Source organism: Mastomys coucha, unplaced genomic scaffold (genome assembly GCF_008632895.1).
Source record: "Mastomys coucha isolate ucsf_1 unplaced genomic scaffold, UCSF_Mcou_1 pScaffold21, whole genome shotgun sequence".
Taxonomy (NCBI): domain Eukaryota; kingdom Metazoa; phylum Chordata; class Mammalia; order Rodentia; family Muridae; genus Mastomys; species Mastomys coucha.
Genome location: NW_022196904.1, coordinates 81,272,253 through 81,295,699, shown reverse-complemented (window position 1 = coordinate 81,295,699; position 23,447 = coordinate 81,272,253). Strand labels below are relative to the sequence as shown.

At 40.0% G+C, this 23,447-nt stretch overlaps 1 protein-coding gene and 1 pseudogene across 22 annotated transcripts in view; one reads left to right on the top strand and one right to left on the bottom strand.

Annotated features, from left to right (window-relative positions):
• The window catches only part of Dlg2 (discs large MAGUK scaffold protein 2), a 1,953,494-nt gene that overhangs the window by 7,622 nt on the left and 1,922,425 nt on the right, over positions 1 to 23,447 (bottom strand). For 15 of the 22 annotated variants that reach the window (XM_031387347.1, XM_031387349.1, XM_031387351.1 and 12 more), the window contains 5 exons: positions 21,630 to 21,671; positions 14,523 to 14,573; positions 13,593 to 13,694; positions 10,770 to 10,942; positions 4,017 to 4,126 (listed from right to left, as the gene is read on the bottom strand). In XM_031387347.1, coding sequence (XP_031243207.1) covers positions 4,017 to 4,126; positions 10,770 to 10,942; positions 13,593 to 13,694; positions 14,523 to 14,573; positions 21,630 to 21,671 — 478 coding nt within the window. The remainder of the gene's footprint in view (positions 1 to 4,016; positions 4,127 to 10,769; positions 10,943 to 13,592; positions 13,695 to 14,522; positions 14,574 to 21,629; positions 21,672 to 23,447) is intronic. The other 7 variants (XM_031387348.1, XM_031387350.1, XM_031387362.1 and 4 more) reach the window with 1 other exon arrangement.
• LOC116104149 lies at positions 12,616 to 12,689 on the top strand (annotated as a pseudogene).

Here is a 23,447-nt window from a genome sequence, read left to right as displayed (position 1 = left end):
AAAAAAAAAAAAAAAAACCCCAAAAAAACCCAAAACCCTGGCATTCACATTGTAGAAAAGAACTACCCAAGACACGAGATGCCCATTGGAGGCATCTTGGAGGTTGCCTTCCACACAGCCTCTTCTTCCTACTTCCAATTTCCAGATCTTTGAGTCCTTGTATACAGTTTTTCACCCTCCATGCAAGTCTGATATGCAGAAAGCCACAGAGTTTCTGGAGTATTATGCAAAGTGGAGCAGGTCCTCGAGGGGTTCTGTAGCTCCAACTACTCAACTTATACAAACACTGAGTCATGCCCATAGTGACAAGAACTCTAGACTTCCTGTTCCTAGGACCAAATGACAGCACAAGTGTCTGCTGAGGGACTGAACTACACTGGATACAGAATCACTGAAATGTGCTAGGACCACAATATTTCCAAATATGACTATAGCCGAGTAACTTAGTCAAATGGTGAGCTAGGATAGAAGGATCTCTAACATAGGAAGGAATAGCCTCTCATGTTTAATAGCACTCTAGGGTAGATGTGGTTGACAGCAGTTAGTTGACTATTTCTAAGTGGCTAATAGGGATTTGGCATGATCTCAACAATGATTCAAAGTTATGAGTGTTTGAGGAGTCTGATTTTGTACTTATGAATCAAAATACTATACCATATTCCATCAACACATAGAGTTACTATTTCTAAATTAAAATGTATTTAAAAGGTAAAAATAGCAACAACAAAAAAGAAACTGATGGCTATTTGATTAGGAAAATGGATTATAAAGGAATTACGCCTATGACTGTCTTTTCTATCAATCTGGTTTATCATGAACTATGTAGAAGAATGTTGTTTGGTCATGTGGTAACTAAAGTGCTAACTAATCTAATCTCAAGGCCAAGAAGGTAGGAGGAAAATGGATATTTTTATAATTCTCATTAAAATGAATTTATTGATTCCTAACCCCATATTGGTATTATCTTCCCAGAGCCTCTAAGTGCTGAAAGTGGAAGTTCACTCAAATGAATAGACATTTTGATTGGTTGGTTAGGTACATTTCTTAAAGTATCAGGGCCTTGTTTGCCACTTGGACACCAGAGATCCAATTTTGGAATTCCCTAGGCTTAGTCAACCCCTTTCTCATTGCAAGTTATGGGGGCTTGAAGTGGAGAGGGGGCTTCCTTAAGGTTCAGAAGTTCTAGAGTAAGAAATTGAGCCCCTTCCCACAACCGCATGTCATATTATACCAAAGCTTGGTACTTTTTGAAACATGGTTATATAAAGAAAGAAGATGGACATGGGTTTGGATGTTACTGAGAACTGAAGTACAAAGTAAGTATTTCCTGAACCTTTGTGGCTATAAATAGTCTCACTGTATTTCTCAGAGTTCATACCTAAGCTTTAGGTTCTTTGAGGGAGAAGCCTATGGCTTGTTTATTAGCATATGGCATGAGCTTGATTCAATAGCTGTCAAATTAGTGAATGGATGACTAAAGGGTGGATGAGGGGAATAAATATGGTTATGGCATAGATGCATCATAGGTACAAAGCCATAAAAGACCATTGGTGGGGATAGGGTTCACGGACATAGGAAAGCTTCTCATTGCTATGGGGTAGGTACAGATGTCAGGAGGCAGCATATTATGAAAATATCTCTTTCACATATGCCCTTGAATTTATGTTCCTCCTAAGAGACAGCTGTGTGCTTGCTAATCAGCTCTGTGGATGATGCACAGGAGATGGAATGTGTGTGATGGTGTGTCACTGTCTCGTTGTGACAGCTGCTATGCTTTTGTGCCAGCTGACTGAGCTTTGCTCCTTCCTGGGGAATGGGCAATTCAAGACAACATTGCTCCTGAAGTAAAAGCCCCAGGAAAGAGTGAGCCACAAACAACAGCCTTTAGTAATGAGATTGTACAAGGCTGAGTGTCATCACCACTGAAGTGGAGATCCATGGATATGACTGCAGCCAATTCTGCCAAAGACACTGTCCTCATTGTGGCATCCAGCCTTTGGCATGCTTAGTTTTCCTTGGTGGTAAGTGTCTGTGACAGGGCCCTAAGGCAGAACTACATGAATCATCTGGTAGTTATGGAAGGAAGTAGATCTTCCATTGAGCACCAGATGGGTTGTCTCCCAGCATCACACTGGACTAAATATGCCACTGCTCTTAGTCCCTCAGGCTTTCCTTCCCTATGAAGTCATCCATCCCTTGTGTGTTTATGATGTGGACTAATTTCTATTTCTGAAATGAGCTTTTATGATACTGTTCCCAAGAGACGAGCACCACTTTTCTCCTTGTAAGATTAATATTGCATGGCTTTGTGTAGCGGCCTACAGATTATAAATCACTTTTACATAATGATATTGTGGTCACATAACTAACTTATGAAATACCCCCACAGAAGTTTAACGTGTCCTGTTAGAATAAGGACAAGAGCACTATTTTATCATCAATACACATTTTTTATGTGGTAATTGGGGTTAATGTCCTTCATGTTTGCTTCCTAGTTTTATTTTTTTCTGTCTTGGTAAAAATCCTTGTCTACCTTTACTTCTGGGGATGTACTCTGTTTTTAGGATACAACTCTGATGATTTCCCCAGAGATCAACTACGTTTTTGAAGTTTATCCTTCCAGCTGCCATTCCAACTTCTGTGGTTCAATTTGCAGCTTTGTCCCCAGAGGAGACCAAGCAGGTAGCTGATACCCTTAGAAAGCAATGGCTTCCATCTCTGGGAATAAGTACCTTCTATTTTTACCCTCTTTCCATAAGCATTGCTTTCCAGTGTGTTGTATGGTTCAGCCCAACAACATTCTCCCAAGCCTGTGTTTGCCTCTCCTGGAGGCAGTACTGAAGCCAGGCTCTTGGAACAGAGGCAGTGACATCACCTCTGGCTTTCTCCAGGAAGCTGCTCATGTATTTTATGAGGATAAGATTGAATTAGTGATTCATAAAAAGTAACCCTGTATATTTTGCAATAATAATATTATTTCCTGAGCACGTACTATGTATTGAGGACTAAATGAGCCTCTGTGACATCATTCAACCTTGGGGAGCTCCAGCAACTTGTGCTAAGGTTATATGAAGGATCACTAGTTAAAAAAAAGCTGGCCTTACTGTCCACTTCCAATGTCTCTGGTATGGCCTCTTTGCCCTGCTACCATTACCTACAGTAGCCTCACTGTTGTATGGAACTGTCTAGATGGGCAGTCAGTCAGATCATGGATATCTGCCTAATTTGCTTACTGGTTTTGAAGAGAAGTATTTTACTAGACCTTTGGAGATGCTTTGAGGCAACATCAGAACCATGTATTTCCCACACTTAATGTATTTGTACAGATGTGGAGATGATGAATTAAGGATATAGTCATGTCAATAAGGAAGGCTCTGTGAAGCCCAGGGTCTGCATGTCTTAATGTAGAGTCAGAATTCTGTTAAAGGCGATGCAGAGTGCCAATGGAAAATTCTGAAATACGCTTTGTACCCTTTATAAAAACAAAGCAAAACACACTTAAAGATTTACCTGTGAAATTGTTCTCAAAGTTAAGAAACAATACAAAGACGATAATCTTCTGTGATTGGTAAAAACTAAAACCAAAGCTAAAATAACTGCCCAATCCCTCCGTAAACCTCTTAGACCACATGAAGCTGCCAACAAATAGAATACGTAAAGGTGAAAACTATTTGTATAGTAGCAAAGAGTTATTGACTCAAAAAGTTTAATATGTATTGAATTAAATATGTAATATTTGAAAATATAATGTAAAATAATAGTCATAAATAATACTTATAACATTATACTTATAAAAATATATGACAAATATATTTAACAAATATTTAACAATATAAAATAATAATATAGGCACAGTAATATAATATAAAATAACATTTTCTAAATGTGTATATTAAAAAAGGAAACGTTTAATGATCAACACTGGCATTCCTATCTGAAAGCTTTTTACGACAAGCTGCTGCTGCTTGCTGTGTCTTCAGAACAGGGAGCTGGATGAGGAGTAGTCCTCTACTTACATCAGCGGTTCCAGAGACTTGGGCTTTATGAAGATGGCAATGGGGTAGAGCTGGGCGACTTGTAACCGCTTAATAGCATTTCCCGATACATCAAGTATACAGTGTTTGCCCTGGTAGAAAGGTAGGAAAAAATACCAGGTTAAAAATATCAAGAAAAATGGCCAGTGTCCAATGAAATAAAATAAAGTATGCTTTAAAGACAGATATGAAGCATTAGGTTTCTAAAGACTGGAAAAAAAAATCCCACTTGAAAGAATAATTTGAAGTGTGAGATAGGTATTACTGACTGTGTTTTACAGGAGAAAATACTAAGCCTTAGTGATATTCACCAATAACTCTAAATTCACTAGTCAGAAGCCTAAAGTCCAGCTTTTGAGCATGGGCAGAACTCAGAGTAGACAATTCATCATTTTAATCAATGTTAGACCTGGAAGAATGGTGATCACAGGGGCCTTGAGCAATTCTACCCACTTGCTCAGTGCTTATATGCACTCTGTCTTGATACGTATATGATAGAAGGCAGACACAGAAGCATTACCTTCATTTTTATATGGTTTAATGCTGACTCTTTCAGTGAGTATGCACAGTTGTTTTTTTTTTTTTTAAAGATAAAAAGCCTACTCCTTTATAACACACCTCATTTAACTTGGCTCCCAAAGCTGTGGATGCTCAGTGCCGGGAGCTACTTCATAAAATATTTCTGGGAAAGTACAATGATCTGCCACATCTCATTCTACCTCCTAGGGAGAAATGGCCTTATTACTTTGAGGCTAAGAGAACTTTACACAAGAAAATGTATGTTTATGTAGATAGGCACAGTCCTAAGTCAGTAATACATGAAAAATGCACGTTGTCTGTATAAGATGAAGAGTGCAGCGAATGCTTGAATACTTATGAGAAACACACCAGGAGGCTTCATGCCTTATCGCTTAAGGAGTACATCTTGAGGTTGCTAGCTGTGAGGCACATTGGTTACATGAAAGGAGTAATGCTGTTTTACTATGTACTAGCCAGTATTCTTTTCTGTCAACAAAGGCTGTGTTTACATGTTCAAAGAGGAAAATAGATGCAGCCTTCGAGGTTGCTCACTAGAGACAGTCCATATAACTTGACAGTCTATCTGCTGGGAAGGAGAAACTAGATGTATTCTAGTATGTCCTCAGACATTAAACTTCCTAGTGTTGTATTTGTGAAGATGTCAATTCTCTCTATTAACAGGGTTCAACATGATATTTCCATATATGCTTCCATATGTGCACAGATCAAGTATACTCTTTCTACCCTCTCCTAATCAAACATATTTCTTAGTTCTTAGTAATTATCATTCTCTGAGGTCAATACTGTCTAAGAGATGAGAATATGTAGAACTGATCTTACTGTGAATAGCTCATATCACCCATGTAGCATCCCCTGGATCCATTCATTTTGCTATCTATCTATCTATCTATCTATCTATCTATCTATCTATCTATCTATCTATCTATCTATCTTAGATTTTCTTTATTCATTTGCTTCACACATCTAGAATTATTCTATATCTTAGCTATTAATATCATTGTCACAAGTATCATAGACCTGGAAAAACTCCTTTGATATGCTGATATGCTGATTTTATATCTTTTGAATATGTAGCCAGCAGTAGGACAGATAGCTCAGGTAGATCTAGTTTTAATTTTCAAGATTTATTGTTTTTAATTAAGTGTATGCGTGTGTGTTTGTGTAGGGTATGTGTGCATCTTTAGGGGCTGGCAGAGGTCAGAGACATTGGATCCCCAGGAGTGAGAGTTACAGGTGCCTGACAGTTATAGGTGCTGGGAATCAAACTCAGGTCTTAAGCAAGAAGCTGGAGTAGTCCTAACTGCCATCTCTCCTGGCCCTGGCTTTTGTCTTGAAGTTTTGCTGTCACGATGGCTACGCTAGTTCTTATTTTCCCTATAAACTACCAGCATTTCTTTGCCTTTTTATCCTCCCAGCACTTCCTTTGCTGTGGACAAACTTTTTAGTTTGATGTAATCTCATCTATCCATTAGAAAAATGTTTTCTGGACCATTAAGGCCTGATGTCTTGAAGTCCTTTTTTCCCCTAGCAGTTAAGGAATTTCTGGTCTCCCGTTTAGCTCCACAGTCCCCTTTGACAGGATATCTATACAGGATGAAATGAGATCAAGTTTCAGAATTCTGCACAAAGGTATCCAGTTTAAAAAGTATCCTGTATTGAATAAACTATCTTTTTTTTTTCAGTGTTTTGGGTACTTTTATTGAAAACAGCTGGCTCTAATGTGTTGGTTTATTTCAGCAAACCATGCCTGTTCCATTGGCCTGTGTGTCTGATATTTGGTCTAAATCAAAATCATTGTTGCTTTAATTAATCTGGCTATATGCTACCTATTGAATTTGGGATTTGGAATCTTTGTTCTTTTTGCTTTGGCAGCTTTTCCTTTTCTTATTCATGTGCACCCATATGAATTTTAGGATTAAATTACTTCAAACTTTGTGAAGAATCCTTCATATTTTGATAGGGATTATAATGTATCTGTATTATGACTTTGGGTTGTATATTATTTACTTTTCTTCTTGCTCCAATAAAATAGCAGGCAGAGCAAATTAAGGGAGGAAGGGTGCAATTCATCATGGCAGAGAAGTCATGGTGGCTGGAGCAGGAAGCAGCTGGCCATAGACAGGAAAGAGAGAGAAGTGAATGCTGGGTTCAGCCTTTTCTCCTTTTATTCAGTCTGGGAGACCAGGGAACGATGCTGTCCACACTTAGGGTTGTTCTTCCATATCAATTAACCTGGTCTGAATAATCTCTTGTAGATGTGCCAGGGGATTTGCTGCCATGGTGATTCTAAATTCCATCAAATTGGCAATCAAGATTACTGAAGATGGGTAGTGTAGACATTGTAGCAATATTAATTTTTCTAGTCCATGACGATAAGAGTCTTACCATTTTTTGTGACTCTTCAACATATTTTAACCATACTCAACCCTTTCCGCCCTCCTTTGTCCCGCACCAATGACTCTCTTCCCTCTTCCCAACAGTCCGCTTTTACTTAGTGAGTTTGAATATGGCTGATTATAGGAGCATGGGTTGGGTGTTATTTGTAAGAGCAGGGGAAGCTTACTAGTGGCTACAGCACTGAAGAAATTTTATTTCTATCTTCCCAGCAACCTTTAATTGCCTCTAGATCTTTAGGGAGAGGTGGGGTCTCATAAGATCCCTTTAGGAGGCATTTTTTTCTACCAGTTTAGGTATCATTGCTTATGATTGTATTCAGAGATTTTATGTTCTCACAGTTCAATTTTGATAAGCAGCCATATGTATCCAGAAAAACTTCCTTATCATATAGGTTTTCTCATTTATTAAAATACAGTTTTCCTTACAATTTCCAATGTTCTTTTGCGCGTTCTGAGGGGTACAGGATGGGCTATCTCCTGTCTCACTTCTGACTTTTAGTGTGGTCTTCTCTCTTCTCGTGGTGAGTCTAGTTTAAGTTCTGTCAATTTTGTTTATCTTTTTAAAAGCCAAATCTTTGATTTAGGAATCCTTTGTGTTATCTTTACAGTCTCTGTAGCATGTGCTTCTCACACAATCATTCTTTGTTTCCTCCTACTAATCTTACTTGGTGGTCTTGCTTCTCTTTTGGTTACTTATTGGAAATCTGCTTTTTCTCTTTCTGTCTATTTCAAGTGGCCACTCATTGTTAGCTCTTTTCTTTTCTGTTATGTTCTTTTCTCTTCTTTGGTATAGCCTTGGTTTGTTCCATTGATATCTTCATTTACTTTAAGGGGGATATTTACATTTTTTTTCCTAATTCTTTCAGAAGTCAATCCTCTGTTCACTTACAAAATTTCTTTTAAAGTTTGCTTCTAGTGTTCTTTCTTTTGATGACACATCCAGGATAACATCAATGGCTTTGAATTTGAATAGAATTGTTTTGTGAATGTCATTCTATCGATTTAACTGATAATATAGTTTAACTCCATTGATTTTGTTTTTCCTTTTTGGTCTGGATGACCTTTTTCCATTGATGGAAATGGGGTGTTTGTTGATAGCTCTATTACTACTGTATTGGAGCCTAACTTTACATCTCTAACTGCTATTGTAGTTGAGCCTCACTCATATCTCTACTGCCATTGTACTGGAGCCAGTCCTATAAAAGTGAGCCCTCAGACATTAGTTGCACATAGATGTACAATCTTTATAAATTCTTGTTGACTTACTCCTTAAGTACCACATAGTGATATTCTTTGTTTCTCCTTACCTGGCCTCTCCCCATGTAGAGTCTTAATTTTTTGTCCAGGCTATCCTGGAACTTTCAATAGCTCTTACATGCTGAGGTTACAGCAGGCATTGGCATACCTGGCTGTGTCTCTTCTTAGGTTGTGATTTGATCTTTTATGGCTTCTGTGAAGTCTAATGGGAAGTCTAATGGTCACAAATACCTCCATGTTTCCTGGTTCTGCTGAGTATCCATTTCTCTTTCATTTTTAAGGGCTAATCTTGCTAGGTACAGTTTTTTCTTCCAGACTTGGGCTATCTCACTGTGTTCCTTCTTACATGATAGAATTTTTGTTGAGAAATCTACTGTTAGTCTACGATAATCATCTTGCCATTTTTTTATTAGCAGCTTAAAAAATTGTTTTGTACTTTTGGCATCCTGTTTACAATGTTCTGCAGTAAGATTGTATTTTGGTCACACTTATTTCGAGGTCTTAAAAGCCACCTATTCTTTTATGTATGTATAGTTTTCTTCTGTTGTTTTCTGTGTCCTGAAGCTTCCCCCCACCTTCTATGCTTTATCTTATTTTCTGTTTGACTGGGGCAAAAAAGAAAAAAGACAAACAAACCATATCTTACTGTTTATATAATCTTTACCTATTAGATCTCATCAGTTGTTGAGGCTATCGATTGCAATTTTTTTTTAAGTTTAAAAAATTATTTTATGTCTATGAGTTTCTGCCTGGTAAGTAATAGGTGTTTCCTCTGGTATTGTTGTTATTTCTGTCAAAGATCTGAAACATCTCTAGTTCTCTGGTAATGAAATTCTAAAGCATTTTTCCACTGACCAGCTGTATGACCCCAGGTGCTGCATGGAGAGACGGGGATAGCAGAATGCAAACCACCCTCCTTGTTGTTCCCTGCCAGTCTTGACAAGGTATAGAGGTGGGTAGCAGCGTGATCAGTGTGCATGAGGGCAGTAGCAGGAATCATGGTGCTCTTTGCTTCTGTTTAAGTCAAGGTGTCTGCCCAGGAGCAGGACCTTAGCCAGTGTTGATGATGTCACGGCTGGCGCTTTGGTTGTTGTCTTTCTTTTTCAGTTCTAGTGCCTGCCTAGGAATGAGGATGAGTGGGACATCTCTGGACAAAGGTTTTTCTTTGGTGCTCCTCCTCTTGGTTGCCTATGGGCAAATTGACAGCTATGTCAGAATTTTTCAAGCACCACTTGGTGCCTGCCTTTAGTCCTGGCACTTGCATGAAGTCACACACAATACAGGACATTTCCTAATAAGAGAACCAATTTCCTCCCTGCCTATGCCTAATACCCATTACTTGCAGCGTGGGTTATTCAGGCGGCTTAGGATACAGCCACTCTGCTGGGTTAAACTGAATTCACAAGGCAGCTACCCCTACCTTGGTAGAGTGGATGAATGTGGGGTTTCAAGAAAGGAGAAAATAAGATTTTCCCGACTTCAAGAGGAGTCCAAATTCATACAGAAACTTCCCTAGGTGGCTCCTGGGTCTGGCAATATTGGATTTCTTCTGGGGAAAGATAGGAAATTCTTTTCCAAAACAAGGCTACTGTATAGATCTCAGGTTGTTTATCTAAAAGGAATTTTCCAGTAGGCAGAGTTGCCAGCATTCACACTGAAGGGTTTGCTGAGCAGCTCTTTTCGCCTCTTCCCCTGCCAGGAGGACACCCCTCCTCCCTGCACAGGCTGGCTTTGGAGATGGATGCTCTTGGTAAGGTGTCTTGTTTTCTTCCATGCTGTTGTCCCAGGTCTATGAATCTTCCATGCGTCCCTTCTTCCTTTCTGATTTCCAGTTTTCTCTTACCCCACTCATCTTAAAAACAGAACTATGTACCTATTATGTTGAGTCTCTGTGGAGGAAGTGAGTTGTTTAATTCATCAGTCTATCAAAAGGAAGGTAACTTCATAGGGAGGGGCCACAGTGAGTCAAACAGACAGACAATCGTTTTCCTCTTATGGATTATTCATATGTCGTTATAGGAGATAGGCTCTATGTATAGGCAGTTCTTAAAGGCATCATAAAGTGGTTTCCTATCTTAGAATTCCTTCAATAGCCCCCTCTTTTCCATGCTTCTGATATTGTCAGGAAGAAGGAAACTGCTGAATCAATGCCCCTTCAAAGTCAAAATTTCTGGCAACAAGATTGGACCTTTCTCCTATCAATCTCTCTTGCACCATGACAATTCTAAGTTTTCAGATAAAAAAAAAAAAACCCTCAGCATATCCAGCGTATTCAGTCTTATGAACCTGGGTCAGATAGTGAGCCAAGAACAAATCAACTCCCTATAATCCGCAGGCTGTTATCTGTCTTTGGGTTAATGGGTGTCCTCTGTTCCCTTCATCTGCAGGTCAGTCAGAATATTTTATTTAAATTAAAGATTAATGACATTGCTTTAAGGTAATTCTCTGCATGGATGTTAATTTGCAATGAAGAAGGAGCGATGGTTAAGCAGTTTGTTACCAGAAACCTTTAGGGGAGTCGTGAGAGGACTGGCAAACATACCCTTTCTGCTACAAATCTCACAGACTGCACGCTGGTTCCGTATAAATTGTCATTGTACTGGCCAGCTTCTATAAATTTGTGCTCTTGGATATCTTTCTCCATTTGTTCTCTAGAAATGACAAAGTGATAGTCTCTGCCGTCAACTTCATAGTCACGCTTTGGCCTCGTAGTATCTTTAAAAAGAAGAAACAATGAGAGTGAGACACACTTAGAATTATGAACATTCTTCCTGGTGGTATTTTCTTTACTTGTCCTTTATCACAGCTACATGGATATACATGATCCACGTCATAGCAATGAGTCACACAGCCTTACCATCTCAGATAAGCAATAATATAACATGACAAAATACAAGAGATGACTTGTTTGAGGTGCCAGACAGCATACAAAGCACAGCTGAAGTTATAAGGGATGAGAACCATATGAGGGCAAATCTCTATTTATCCTTCCTCTTTGCCTCAATGGTGTGTCTAAGTGGAGAGACCAGAGGCTACTCAGTATTAGAAGATACTGCAGTTCATATAAAGTGGGACATTTGGAGTAGCAGAAAGAGTCACACATCAGAAGGCTTGAGGTCCATCTTCACAGCTCTAAAAGCAAGTTGCAAGTACAACAAGCTGATCTGTCAGTACATTATTGCTTCCTAAAAACAAAAGACTCTGTAAAGGAAGATAACACAATCCAAACTCTTAGCAGGACAGCATCGCACTTGAGGGTGAGCCTAGACACATGCAATTCCATCATTAGGATTAAGAAGCAAGAAGGTCATGAGGTCCAGACCAGTAGAGACCACATAGTGAGATCCCGTCTCCAAATAACCACTGCCTCAAAATACATAACACTACAATACACAGAACAAAATAGATTATGAAAGACACAAGAAAATGTGATGTATAACTATGAATATGTTTAGGGGCTTACATTTATGGATAGTAAGAGAATCATAGTTCAGGTGGGACCAAAAGTCAGCAAATTTAACAATTTTATGTTAATATTTTGTTAAGATAAAGGGGAAATAGCTATATAGCTGCTTCTTCTTCTTCTTCTCCTCTTCCTCCTCCTCCTCCTCCTCCTCCTCTTCTTCTTCTTCTCCTTCCTTCTTCTTCTTCTTCTCCTTCTCCTTCTCCCTCCTCCTCCTCCTCCTCCTCCTCCTCCTCCTCCTCCTCCTTCTTCTTCTCCTTTTTATTTTCCTTGTGGTTTTTGGAGACATGGTTTCTCTGTGTAGCCCTGGCTGTCCTGGAACTCACTCTGTAGAACAGGCTGGCCTTGAACTCAGAAATTTGCCTGCCTCTGCCTCCCAAGTGCTGGGATTAAAGGCATGTGCTACCACCGCCCGGCTTATAGCTTCTTTTTTTATTGGATTTTTTTTTTTACTTATTTTCCAAATGTTTCCCAGTTTTCCCCCTCCCCAGAAACCCCCTATTTCATCCCTCCTCCCCCTGCTTCTATGAGGGTGTCCCCTCCCCTCAACTCTTGCCTCTGCGCCCTGGCATTCCCTTACACTGGGGCAATAAGCCTTCACAGGACAGAGGGCCTCTCCTCCAATTGATGACTGACAAGGCCATCCTCTGCTACATATGTGCCTGGAGCCATGGGTCACTCCATGTGTACTCATTGGTTGGTGATTTAGTCTCTGGGAGCTCTGGAAGGGGGGGTGTCTGGTTGGTTGATATTGTTGATCTTCCTATGGGGTTGCAAATCCCTTCAGCTCCTTCAGTCTTTTCTCTAACCCTCTATATAGATTTAAAATGAATATGTATAAAACCTTCAAATCAGTTTTTTCTAAATATTTATCTTAAAATTGATCAAAAGGTAAAAATATATTCATTATAGTAATATATAACATATTGCTTCTCGGCCTTTTGGCTAAGATCAAGTGTAGTAATATATAACATATAATTATATTTTATTATAGCCCATTGTATCAAAAAGGAAAGGACATTTAAAAGGTCTAAATATTTCTTGTGAATATAATTATTTTAAATCATTGTATAACACCTTAAATTTAAAGATTTAAATACATGAAAAATATATTAGAAAGAAGAATTATTTTATTTCTGGGTATTAAGTGGGATTATGTATACTTTTCAGTTTCTTGGCTAACTTTCTTTTTAAAATCCTGTATAATCAATATGTACTTATTACCATAGAACAGTGCAACTAGTGACAGAAAAACAGAAAAAGAAAATGGAAAGTGTGCGCAGGGTGGAAGGGCAAGTACAGTAAGGTTTAAGTTCTTCTCATTTAGTTCTCTCAAGATTGGTAGCTGCGGACAAGCTTTCCCTCACCCCTTCCCACCTGAAGACAATGTTATATATATATTATACATAATATAGAATATACACTATGTAATATATTATATGTATATAATATATGTAATCCTTGATAAGCTGGGATTATCAAAACACAAAGGCGAGACTGCTTGGCTTGAGGACTGACACACTGTACTAAGTTATTCAGAGACAATTTCAATGTGTGGTTTTGCTTCTTATTACCCCTACAGATGCTACAGAGGTATTTCAATCAATCTAGGAGAACTCATTGAGGCTTATAAATAGCTTGTTGTTTGTTTTAAGTGGGAGGAGAGTTTTCAGGAGGTCTTGTTATCTTCTGAGGATGAAGATCAGTCCTTATCAACAGAAAAAAATACATTGTGACAGCCCAGATGAAAATTCCTAGGCGGACACGCCAGTCTGGTGCTCAGAAAATGGGTAACTGATGACATTATATGAATCACACCAGAGATACTTCTTGAAAGGGCAAGATTATATTTGATTACCCACCAAGGATACTAGCTTTAGTCCACAGAAAAGTGATACTTACGAGGCACACAGGAGCCAAATTTATCAGGAAATTCAGATATCAAGTCATCATTGATTCGATCCTTCATGGGGCCCAGGATAATCACTGGCCGGGTGTAGTTTACTGCAGACAGAGAAAGGAAGATGCAGTTGAGGAGGGAGATTTAAAACCCTGCAATGTGGATGCAGCCCTGCACTTCTGCAGAAGTGATTCTTCATGGCAAACTGCCAACAACTATGATGTGCAAAGGCCTTAACCTGGGGTACATGAAAGCCCTGCATACAGAAATGCATGTTTAGCCCTCAGGATGTTGACTCTCCTACTTTCTGGAATTTATTAACAAAGAATAGAGCAGCTGCAGCAGCTGCCAATGAAAAGGAGCAGGAGTTTTGCTTCTTTCACCTTTTAACTCCGAGTCAAAACACCTAGATTTAGGGAACCCAGGAGAAAAACAAAACAAAACAAAACAAAAAAACCCAACCAGGTTTTCAGTCATTGTTTAAAGTCACTGTTACTAGCAGAGACACTTCATAGGTCTGTACTCCATCAGGGGCTTCCCAATTTCTTTGTGTTTTAGAAGGTATTTTAGTCTATTTGGTCTAACTCCCCACCTGATGCTTCAATTTTTCTCTGCAACATCTCTACAGGTCACCATCAATCAGCCTCTGTATAAATGTCTCCAGAGACATAGACTCAGACTCCTGGGGCAGTCTGCAGGTGGCCTGCCTCTGAGCTTTGCTAGAGAAACTGGGCTGGCAGCTGCCCTAAGCCCATCAGTCCTCCAGCTCAGGCCCTTAAGTGATTTGGACATGTGCCTTCTTATGGAGAATACCGAAGGACTGTTCTGTCCTCCTGGGAGCAGTATTAAGCCTGGGTCCGAGTATTAAGCAGAGTTTGGTGTCACCTGTCATAGCCTGGAAATCAGGAACATGGACATGCCAGGAAACTTACTTTCCTGCCTCGTGACAGGTTCATAGGAAAGAATGAGATCTTCTTGTCCTCCTGAGAAGAAAAGAAAGGAAAATTACAGTTGACAAACGACCAGCCACCCTAAAGAGCTACAGTTCCTGCTTCAAAACACAGGAAATGTACAGTTGAGGGTTAATTTTCCTTGTGCTCTCTCCTTGAACCACTCAAAATTCCCTCCATCTTCATAAAACTCTAGTATCTAGTTAATCGCATAGTCACAACTCTGTGTAATAACGGGCTACTAGCCCTCTGCGGTGGGGCAAGGATCTGAGAGAATGTTTTTTATCTGACATTAGAAATGGAGTGCCATGCCTCCACACCAAGCATTACAAATAAAGCCAAGGAAAGGGTCCATCTAATAATTTCAAGCTACTTCGTCAAAATTTCTGATTCTTTTAATTAATTTCCTATTTTATTTTCCTAAGTATGTGGTCCAAAAGCAAGTGTCTATTTCTTTTAAGACACAGAAACTGTCAGACTATTATTACAGGAGGCTAGAGGTTTAGTCTAATACCAAGTCACCAGCAACCTGTCCTTGGTCAGTTAAATTGGATTCCAACAGAGGCCACTGGGGTTATAGCTGTGGGGCAGAGCATGAGCTTAGCAAGTGGGAGACCCTGCTTCTGGTCCTGGTCTCTGCTCTAACTTGAGAGGTGTGTCCTAGGCTGTTCCTCATGTCTTGAAGCTTCTGGATGGGAACTAAGGGCAGCAATGATTTCCCAGCATTTGTTGCATGTCCTCTGCTTCAAGGTTGGCCTTGAGTCAACTGTGGCAATAGTTTTAAATCAAATTTATACACTAGATCAACTAGTTGGCCAGGGGTTGTTTCAGCTCAGCTGCAAATCCCAAATGTTCTGCTCTTATATTTGTATTAGGTTTATTGTTGACCAACCTTGGTGTGAGGGTAGGTTAGGGTTGTTGAAAATAGTCCAGTATCTATTGGTGAAAACAGTTCAGTATCTATTGGAGAAGGTTTGGGATGGGAGGTTGTCTTTTCCGAGGCCAAAACATAGTGAATCTCATTGCTGTATACTGTACTACAGAGTCTATAGGTTGACCATCCCTTACACATTTGGTCTGCCAATATGAGTTTTTCTTTTATAGCTCCAGCACCAGGGGAAAGCAAGCTGTTTTCACAAAAGGTGGTAACCGGACAGATGGTTTTGATACCTGTAGCTGATCTAGGTAGTTCTTATGATATGTTAGTAGTTGTAGAGTATTGAGACCTCCTATGGAGCCTTGATAGTGGTAAGAAATGGCTGCCAACATAAGTCATGCTTCACATTTACCTTGAAGAGGACTTGCTGTTGGGATTGGCCTTGCTAGGCTACCCTATATCCTGAGGGGACAATAAGACTCAGTCTCTCCTAAATGGCACATGTCCACACCTGCCTTGGAAATGCTTAGTAGGCATCCTTATGTCTGAGAAAAGGGGACTGGTGTGGGACGATTCTGGATTTTGTGTATTCCAGGAAAGAATGATTCCCTGCAATTAAATTAAACTACACAAAAACAGAGTTTAGATGGGGAAAAATGACTGACTGTAAAGCCTCAGTCCTCTGTTCTGGAGATACATCAACATTTGTAAGATGGGCGGAAAAGTGTGTGGAGAAAAAGTTGGAGGGAGGGTAGCATGGTTCCTTAATGGTGGCAATAGACTCCAACTTTATAGGGAAGGCTTGGGAACCATCATGAGAATCCTGATAGTGTGGTAAAGCTTCAGGTGTCAGGTGGTCGTTGTCAGAGTCTGCCCTCTACACTGGTCCTTCCATGAGCACAAAGGCAAAGCCCCATCCATCACTGTGATGCCAGCACTTAAAGATGACAGAGAACTCACACCGTGATTTCCGTTGTGAAAAACAAGATGAGTAACGAGCACAGAGAAAGGCTCTGCTCTTCATGTGTGCGAATAGTGAATATGTCTGCTCTTCACTTTGGGAAATACAGTTTCCTCTAAATAACCGTAGCACGTCATGCTTCTATTTGAATATCTTTCCACTCATGCTGCAGGTCACCCCAACAGGATCTTCGGAATACAAATCTTAAGTAACATCTGATGTCAGTCTGTATCGTATGAGACAAGCGCAGCTTTTCTTTCATGAGAGAATTGTTTGTCCTCTGTTTTGTGGTATGATTCTTACAGAGGGAACTGGTTGGCATTCAGAGCAGTAGTGCTAGCAGGTAGTGATGTATCATTCTTTATGCATCCCGATTGTTATGGCCCTGTGCAAGGATGTACTGTGTGTGCACGGGAAACTGTTGGAGAAGGTGTGAGGTTGAGGTTATAAAGAGCTATGAATTCACCACCTTATGACAGTTTCCATGCTCCAGTGGAAGAAAAAAGGCTCAGTGAGCAGTGGAAAAGAACCAGAAGAGTGCAAAGGGGAAATCCTAATGAAGAGAGAAAAAAAATGCATGTCTCCTGCATGCCATTCTGCAGGGCCTTTGCTTTCCTATCACTGGCTTCTTGTTTCCACAAAATTTCTTGGGTAGTTGGTACTCTGGTGACCCACTTTATAGATGGAGAAGCTAAGGTTAAAGCCTTCAATGAGGCCCATTGGCTCAGCTATTCAGTGACAGAGTCATGATTTAAATTCACATTTGTTTTTCTCTGTTGAATATATCATACTGTCTCAGGAGGGTGGGAGATGTAGATTTTTCCATGGGACTCACTAGAGCTTGCAGTGAACAAAGTGGCATGGGCCACAAAAGAAGGTAGAGTCATCAAGAGGCCTGAAGAGATCCAAAGAGGTTCACCTGTAAATACCAGCGCTTCTGCTTTCTCTTACCCTCTGTTGGTATAACATCTCCACAATCATCAATCATCCTTAGTTAGGTTTTCTCTCTCTATTTCTCTGTCTCTCTCCTCATAAGAGTTTGGCACTTAGAATAACAGCTGGCAAAAGGTACAAACTATTCTCGGTCTTGTTTTGGCAACTTTGTGGTTGGCCGTGGGCAAGCAGCACAGGCTGTGGGTTTGCAGCTGTCAGACGCTTGGCAGAATTGCTTTCTAACAGAACCCTGCACAACACTGGGTATGTGAATCAGGAGCCTGCTGCAGTGAGGCATGGCTAGAGCAAGACCTTAGTCCTCTTTCCTGAGAGAGAAAAAAGAAGCCTCTGTTCTTCTGGAGTTTTAGAAATAAGAGATCATAGGTGGTGAGGGGAGGGCTGGGGCTGTTACTGTTGTGTGTAACCTTTTAAGCTTACTTCTTAGTGCTTGCACCTGATGGCTATTTAGAATCAGTCTGCATCCCAGAGTGTGAGATTGTCAGCACCAGGACACGTTAGGGTGGCAAATATGGAGCACATGGTGGCATTCCTCCGTTCTGTGCCCTCAGTGGAAGTCATACAGCAGTCACTGCCTGAAGGGTGGCCACAAAAATCTTTATGCTCATTTCTTATTTTTTCTTCTTTTATTAGCCTGGGTGTTTTGCCTACATGCATGTCTATGCATCCTTGCATGCCTGCTGCCTGTGGACACCAAAAAAGGGTGTTGGGTCCTCTTAGATCTAGAGTTACAGACAGTTTTGAGTCTTCATATGTGCACTGGGAATCAAACTCAGATATTCAGGAGGAATAGCCAGTCTTCTTAACTTATGAGCTATCTCTTCAGCTCCTCTACACAATTCTCCAAACAGCCATTTCCAATTGGCTACTGTTGACATCTTGACTTACATCCATTTGTTAGCTCAGTGTCTCCACAGGATAGTCAGAAGCTGAAATTACTCAACCAAGAGAAAGCCCTTAAACTAAGGCTTAGTGTCTAGTTATCACTGGTAGCAGTTTTCGGCTTAATAATCTGGTGAGTAGCACAGAATGATTGCCAAGTATTGGCTTAAACAGCAAGAAGCTGGGCTTTTAGAAACCATAGGGCGAAGAGTGCGTGGGAGTCAGAATCACAAACTTCAGGGCTACCGCTTAGCAGAGAGGCACACAGCTCTTAGGGCTCTAGGTGCCTCCTGCGCAAAGTAGGCTGTCAAAGTTTAAGACCTCCCTAGTAACAGTGTCATGGCAGTAGTCAAGTGACGTAATCAAGATAAAAGAACTAAAGGCAGCCATGGGCAATACTTGTGAAAAGTGGAGTAGCATAGAAAGTATGGGGCTCAGGGTTACCAACCTTTGCAGAGAAGTCTGGGGTCTCCTCATATCAGACACTACACTCAGGCCATTCCTCAAGATCCTCATTTGGAATATCCTAACTTAACTGATGAATACTGATGATGTAAAGAGCTTGATGGAGCTTTGGGAAGGTGGACCATTAGCTATAGAAGTTTGCCTGGTGCTAATAATTCCCGTTTGGTATTTACTGCCTCCAAATACAAGGACAATTGGAAGGTATATACAGAAAGTCCCAATCCATGAGCCTTAACTTTACTACTTTATTGGTAGACAGAAAGAGGGAACTATCTAATAGTTAAGGTTTCAAAGTGGCATTTGTATAATTAGGCAATATGCATATTAATCATTAACATATTAGCTGCTACTCAATATAGTTTTACTTGGAAAAGTAATGCTTGATTTGGTGCAGCAGATGTCCGAATTATGTTTTAGAAGTGGAAGCTTATAGACATGCATGTGTAGGGTTGTGTGTCTCTAGAATACAATGCGAATGGGGCTTTGGTACTGTGTAGTACAGTAGCCTTGGACAATTCTGTATCACTCACTTTTCATAAAGCTCTCCTGTCTCCAGACTGAAGACTTTTCATATTGGCTAAGAGTCTTTCCATAATTGTATGCATTACTATTCATGAGACATAAAGCGAGTCTCGATTATAGCAAAAGCCAGAAATTCAGTAGAAAAACACAGCCGATTTTGATATCAAAGTTTCTGCCTCTTTCAGAACACATGTCTTGGCCACACCTTTGCCTTTTTGTCGTGGCCCTGTCCCTCACAGGAAGGTCCTCTCTCTCTTTTGACAAGTGTTCTTCTTTCCAAAATGCAGCGCACAGGTCACTTTCTGTCTGGAAGGACTGCTGCTGCACTGCTTGTCCTGGAGTGGCATTCCCATTCATTTATTGAACTTTCTCTCCCAGGACATGTGCACTGAGATCCAGGCTTGATCGGTTTTCCACATTGGCTTCTATAGTGCTGAGAAAGGCAACTGTGCATGCAGATGCTGCCAAATGAAGCCGTGACTGTCCCTTTTAACTTTGGTGGGGATCTTCCATGCTTGGCCCTCTGTAATTTGACATGCTGAGTGTAATGATTCTGCTTTCTGTGGTGTGGCTGATGTCTGAGTTATGTTTTAGAAGCAGAGGCTTGTAGGCACACATTTGCCTTACTAACATAATGATTCCAACTCCAATTCTCTTCTCAGGGGTAGTTTATGGGGTATAGAATTACACCCTTCACTGCCTCAATAAATATTGATTTGCGTGCAGCTATCATTTGGTAGAGTAAAACCGGATTGGTGGCACTGTGGCATGTCACCCAAAGAGCTCGAAGCTGAGACCTAAATCTTAAAGTCTATGACTTAGTGGTTCTGGAAAAAAATTCTAAAACTGTAATTTCCCAAAGAGAAGGTAGTCACTATAGGTACACCCCATAAAGAGGGCTAAAGGACAAGGCATGCTGTCCTCCTTGTCTATGGCTATGTGCTGAGTGGGAGCAAAGTCCTTGAAAACTGAAAACCAAGGAAATTAGTTAGTGGTCTTCAGGAAGCCAAACCAGTAAGTCACATTTCTCCCCATGAAAAAATCAGGAGTGGCTTATGGAGTCATTGGGACAATCTTTGGCCCTTCTTTTTTAGCTAGTTTCTGAATTAAAAAAATCAACGAGAAATGGGAAAGGCGATTTGTTTTTTATCCTAAAATTGGGTTAAACATAAGAGTAGGAAGATTGCAACCATGTTGAGCACAAGAACTCTGTATCCTTCCATCAATGAGACTTACAGAATTTTTCTCTTAATCAATATGAGAATTATGCAACTTTAATATTCTGCCTGGGCATCTTGTCACAAGTTTGTCATTTCAGTCTTTGGTCCATGTCACCTTCCTTTTCTGATCCCTATCATCACCTGACATCTGTCTCTATGTTTTCTACTGGCCACCAGGCTTCTTTGAAACCCTCTCCACTTCCAGATTATACGTATGATCAGCACTCTGCCTCTAAAGGCATGGTTTTATAATACGTCATACTATAGCAGGGTGGGACAGAGATGCCCCAAACAATTCTACTCTTCAATTAATATTTAAGCAGAAGAGAATACCAATTTCTATGCTGGTATTTATTTCTTTGGCTCATGTATTGGATCTGCACTTTTCTGATACCCCTGTCAACTGTTTTTTTTTTTTTGGGGGGGGGTAACCCATTTTGCTAAGGATTGCAAATTAATATTAAAGGCATAAGGATGCCAGTGGTAATAGGTACTTGTATTAGTCACCAAAGACCAGTAAGTAGGTAGCAGGAAACCATATGGGCTGATTAGAAGTATGTGCTTGTCATTTGGTGAATGTTTCCATACACTAAGCAAATGGCTTGAGGTGACAAGAAAACATTTTAAAGTAGTTACCTACCTTTTTCAGTTACATTTAGTGACCTAAAAAGCATTTAAAATTCTTTCAGCATTAGATGAAGCATTTTCATCAACTTTCCAATCATTCCCCAAATAAGGTTAGACACATAGATATGCTGTGTGTCTTAAAATATTAATCAAGGAGAAACTGATACAAAAGATGCCTGATTTAATGGAACACCATAAGTTAGAAATATTTTTGTTCCAGGAGCAGAAGGAAAGAGGCAAAAGGAAGAGCATAGAATCATGACTTTCTCTCCTCCAGGGAGATTACATTGATTTCAGCTGATTGGATGTCAAAATCACCCACCATGGGCGTCTCAACCAGTTGAGGTTGGAATTGGTACTAGAAAATCTGTGCCTGAGTGCACACATCATGTTAGGGTTCACGGGTGGTGCCCGTGTCATTTGTATCTTTCCACATCAAATGCTGATTTTGTTTCAAGCCATTTGCTTTGGAGAAGGATGACAAAAAAAAAAAAAAAAAAAAAAAAAAAAAAGGCAGCGAAATGACTACCACAGGCATGGGGCAACTGCAAAGAAAAGAACCACAAGCCCAAGCAGTAACTTACGGCAGCTACTCTCGCTATCGCTGGCATTAGAAGAGACGTGTTCTGCAAGGACAGCACAGCAAATTAAAGAAGGATCAAGCGTCAGAGAGCAGCCAGAACGGAAAGGACACACCCATGCAAAGCTACTGGAAATGTAAGCAAAGGCAGGTGAAAGGCTGCAGAGACCGCACTAAGAGAATCCAGATAAGAGAAAGATGAAAACTTTATTGCCAGTTTACGATACCGCTGTTTCTTAGCAAATAAAAAAAGTACCTCTCATTCTTAAACAGTAGCAACCCACGTGATATTCTTTTTTTTTTTTTCTTTCTATAAATACTATGACACATCCATAGAGTGTTATTGGGTAAGACAGTGTGTGTCCACTGCCATGTAAGCAATTTTCTGGGTCTCTGTTTTAGCTTTTAATTATTTTGAAGGGAAAATGCATTTACCAGTTGATCCCTGGAGTCCCTTTGATTTTATTTTCTATTTAAATACTTTGCAAGCAAATCCTCAGGTCTAAAAGGGATTCTTGAAGCTCCTTCCTGCTTCAGTGAGTAGGAAATATAGGAGGAAGCCGTAAGCCCCTGAGAAATGTTTCATGACTTAGGTTTTATTCTATAGTCCTTGCTGGAATAGTTATTAAATTCTGGGAGAATGGAGCAGACAGAAGATACATGGGCCTGCTACCCGGTGCAGGATCTGGCATGAGTTATGTTTAATTCCTCCCGAAGGACTTGGTTAACATAACAGAGCTATCTATACTGTTGTTCAGCTGACGAGTTGGTTGTGTGTAACTTAGAAACTTCATAAGTCACAGCACTAAAATGATATATATGTGATTATTTGACTTTCAACTATTTGGCAGTATTTAAGAAAGAGGAAAAGAAGATATGTTATTCTCTTAACTGCAAAAAAAGTGCTTTAAAATGCTTTGATATATGTATTTTTTTGCTGCAGCAGGGATTGGTTCTATAGCACAATCCATTCCTCTCTGTGTGACTTTATGGCCAGAGCTGTGCTGTTAATTTGGGCATACAAGTCCAAGGACTCATGGGAAGGGGGATGGTATAAACCCATGAAAGACTGCTCCCTATCACTGAGCGCACAGTGAGATGTGTATTGGTAATGGAGGGTACCTTCATTGGACATTCTTATCTTATCTACTTTGAAACTGATGTAGGGTGTACCCGATTTTTTCCCCATTAATTAAATCTGTCCAGTTTTTAAAAAGAAAGCAAACATCTGGATTCAGGGCATTACGTATTTTTTATTAGCAATATGCTAAAACAATGCCTTTCCCTTCCAAGTTGACAGTGTCTAAGTTCTCACCAATGGTGCTGGATGCCATCCAGGTGATGCTAAAATCGATGTATAAATTTCATACCGCATTCTATATAATATTTCAAAGATAAAGTTTTCATCTATAAGAAGAGCAGCACTCAACCAGATTTTGTTTTCTACAGCTACATGTCTAAAACAGGCCAGTGAGAGTCAAACCGTGAACCCTGAAAGGCAGGCATCACCGCACAGGCTTATGTAAACAGCTATTGAAAATGCACAAGCTTATGTAAACAGCCCTTCAATGTGAAACCCAAGTCAATGGTAGTTTGCTTTACAAAAATGAAATGAACAACTAAAAATATCTACTGCATTACATTAAGACAAGCAAAGCAAAATTGAGTATGTGATCTATTGGCAAAAGATACAACATTCTGTTCTTATTCCACTGGTGCTTCTAGAGTGGGGTTAGGGTTAAAGAAAAGCATAACCACTGCATAGGATTGGAGTCATAGATACCTGTTCTTAATTGCTAAGTGCAACGAGACATAGACCAAA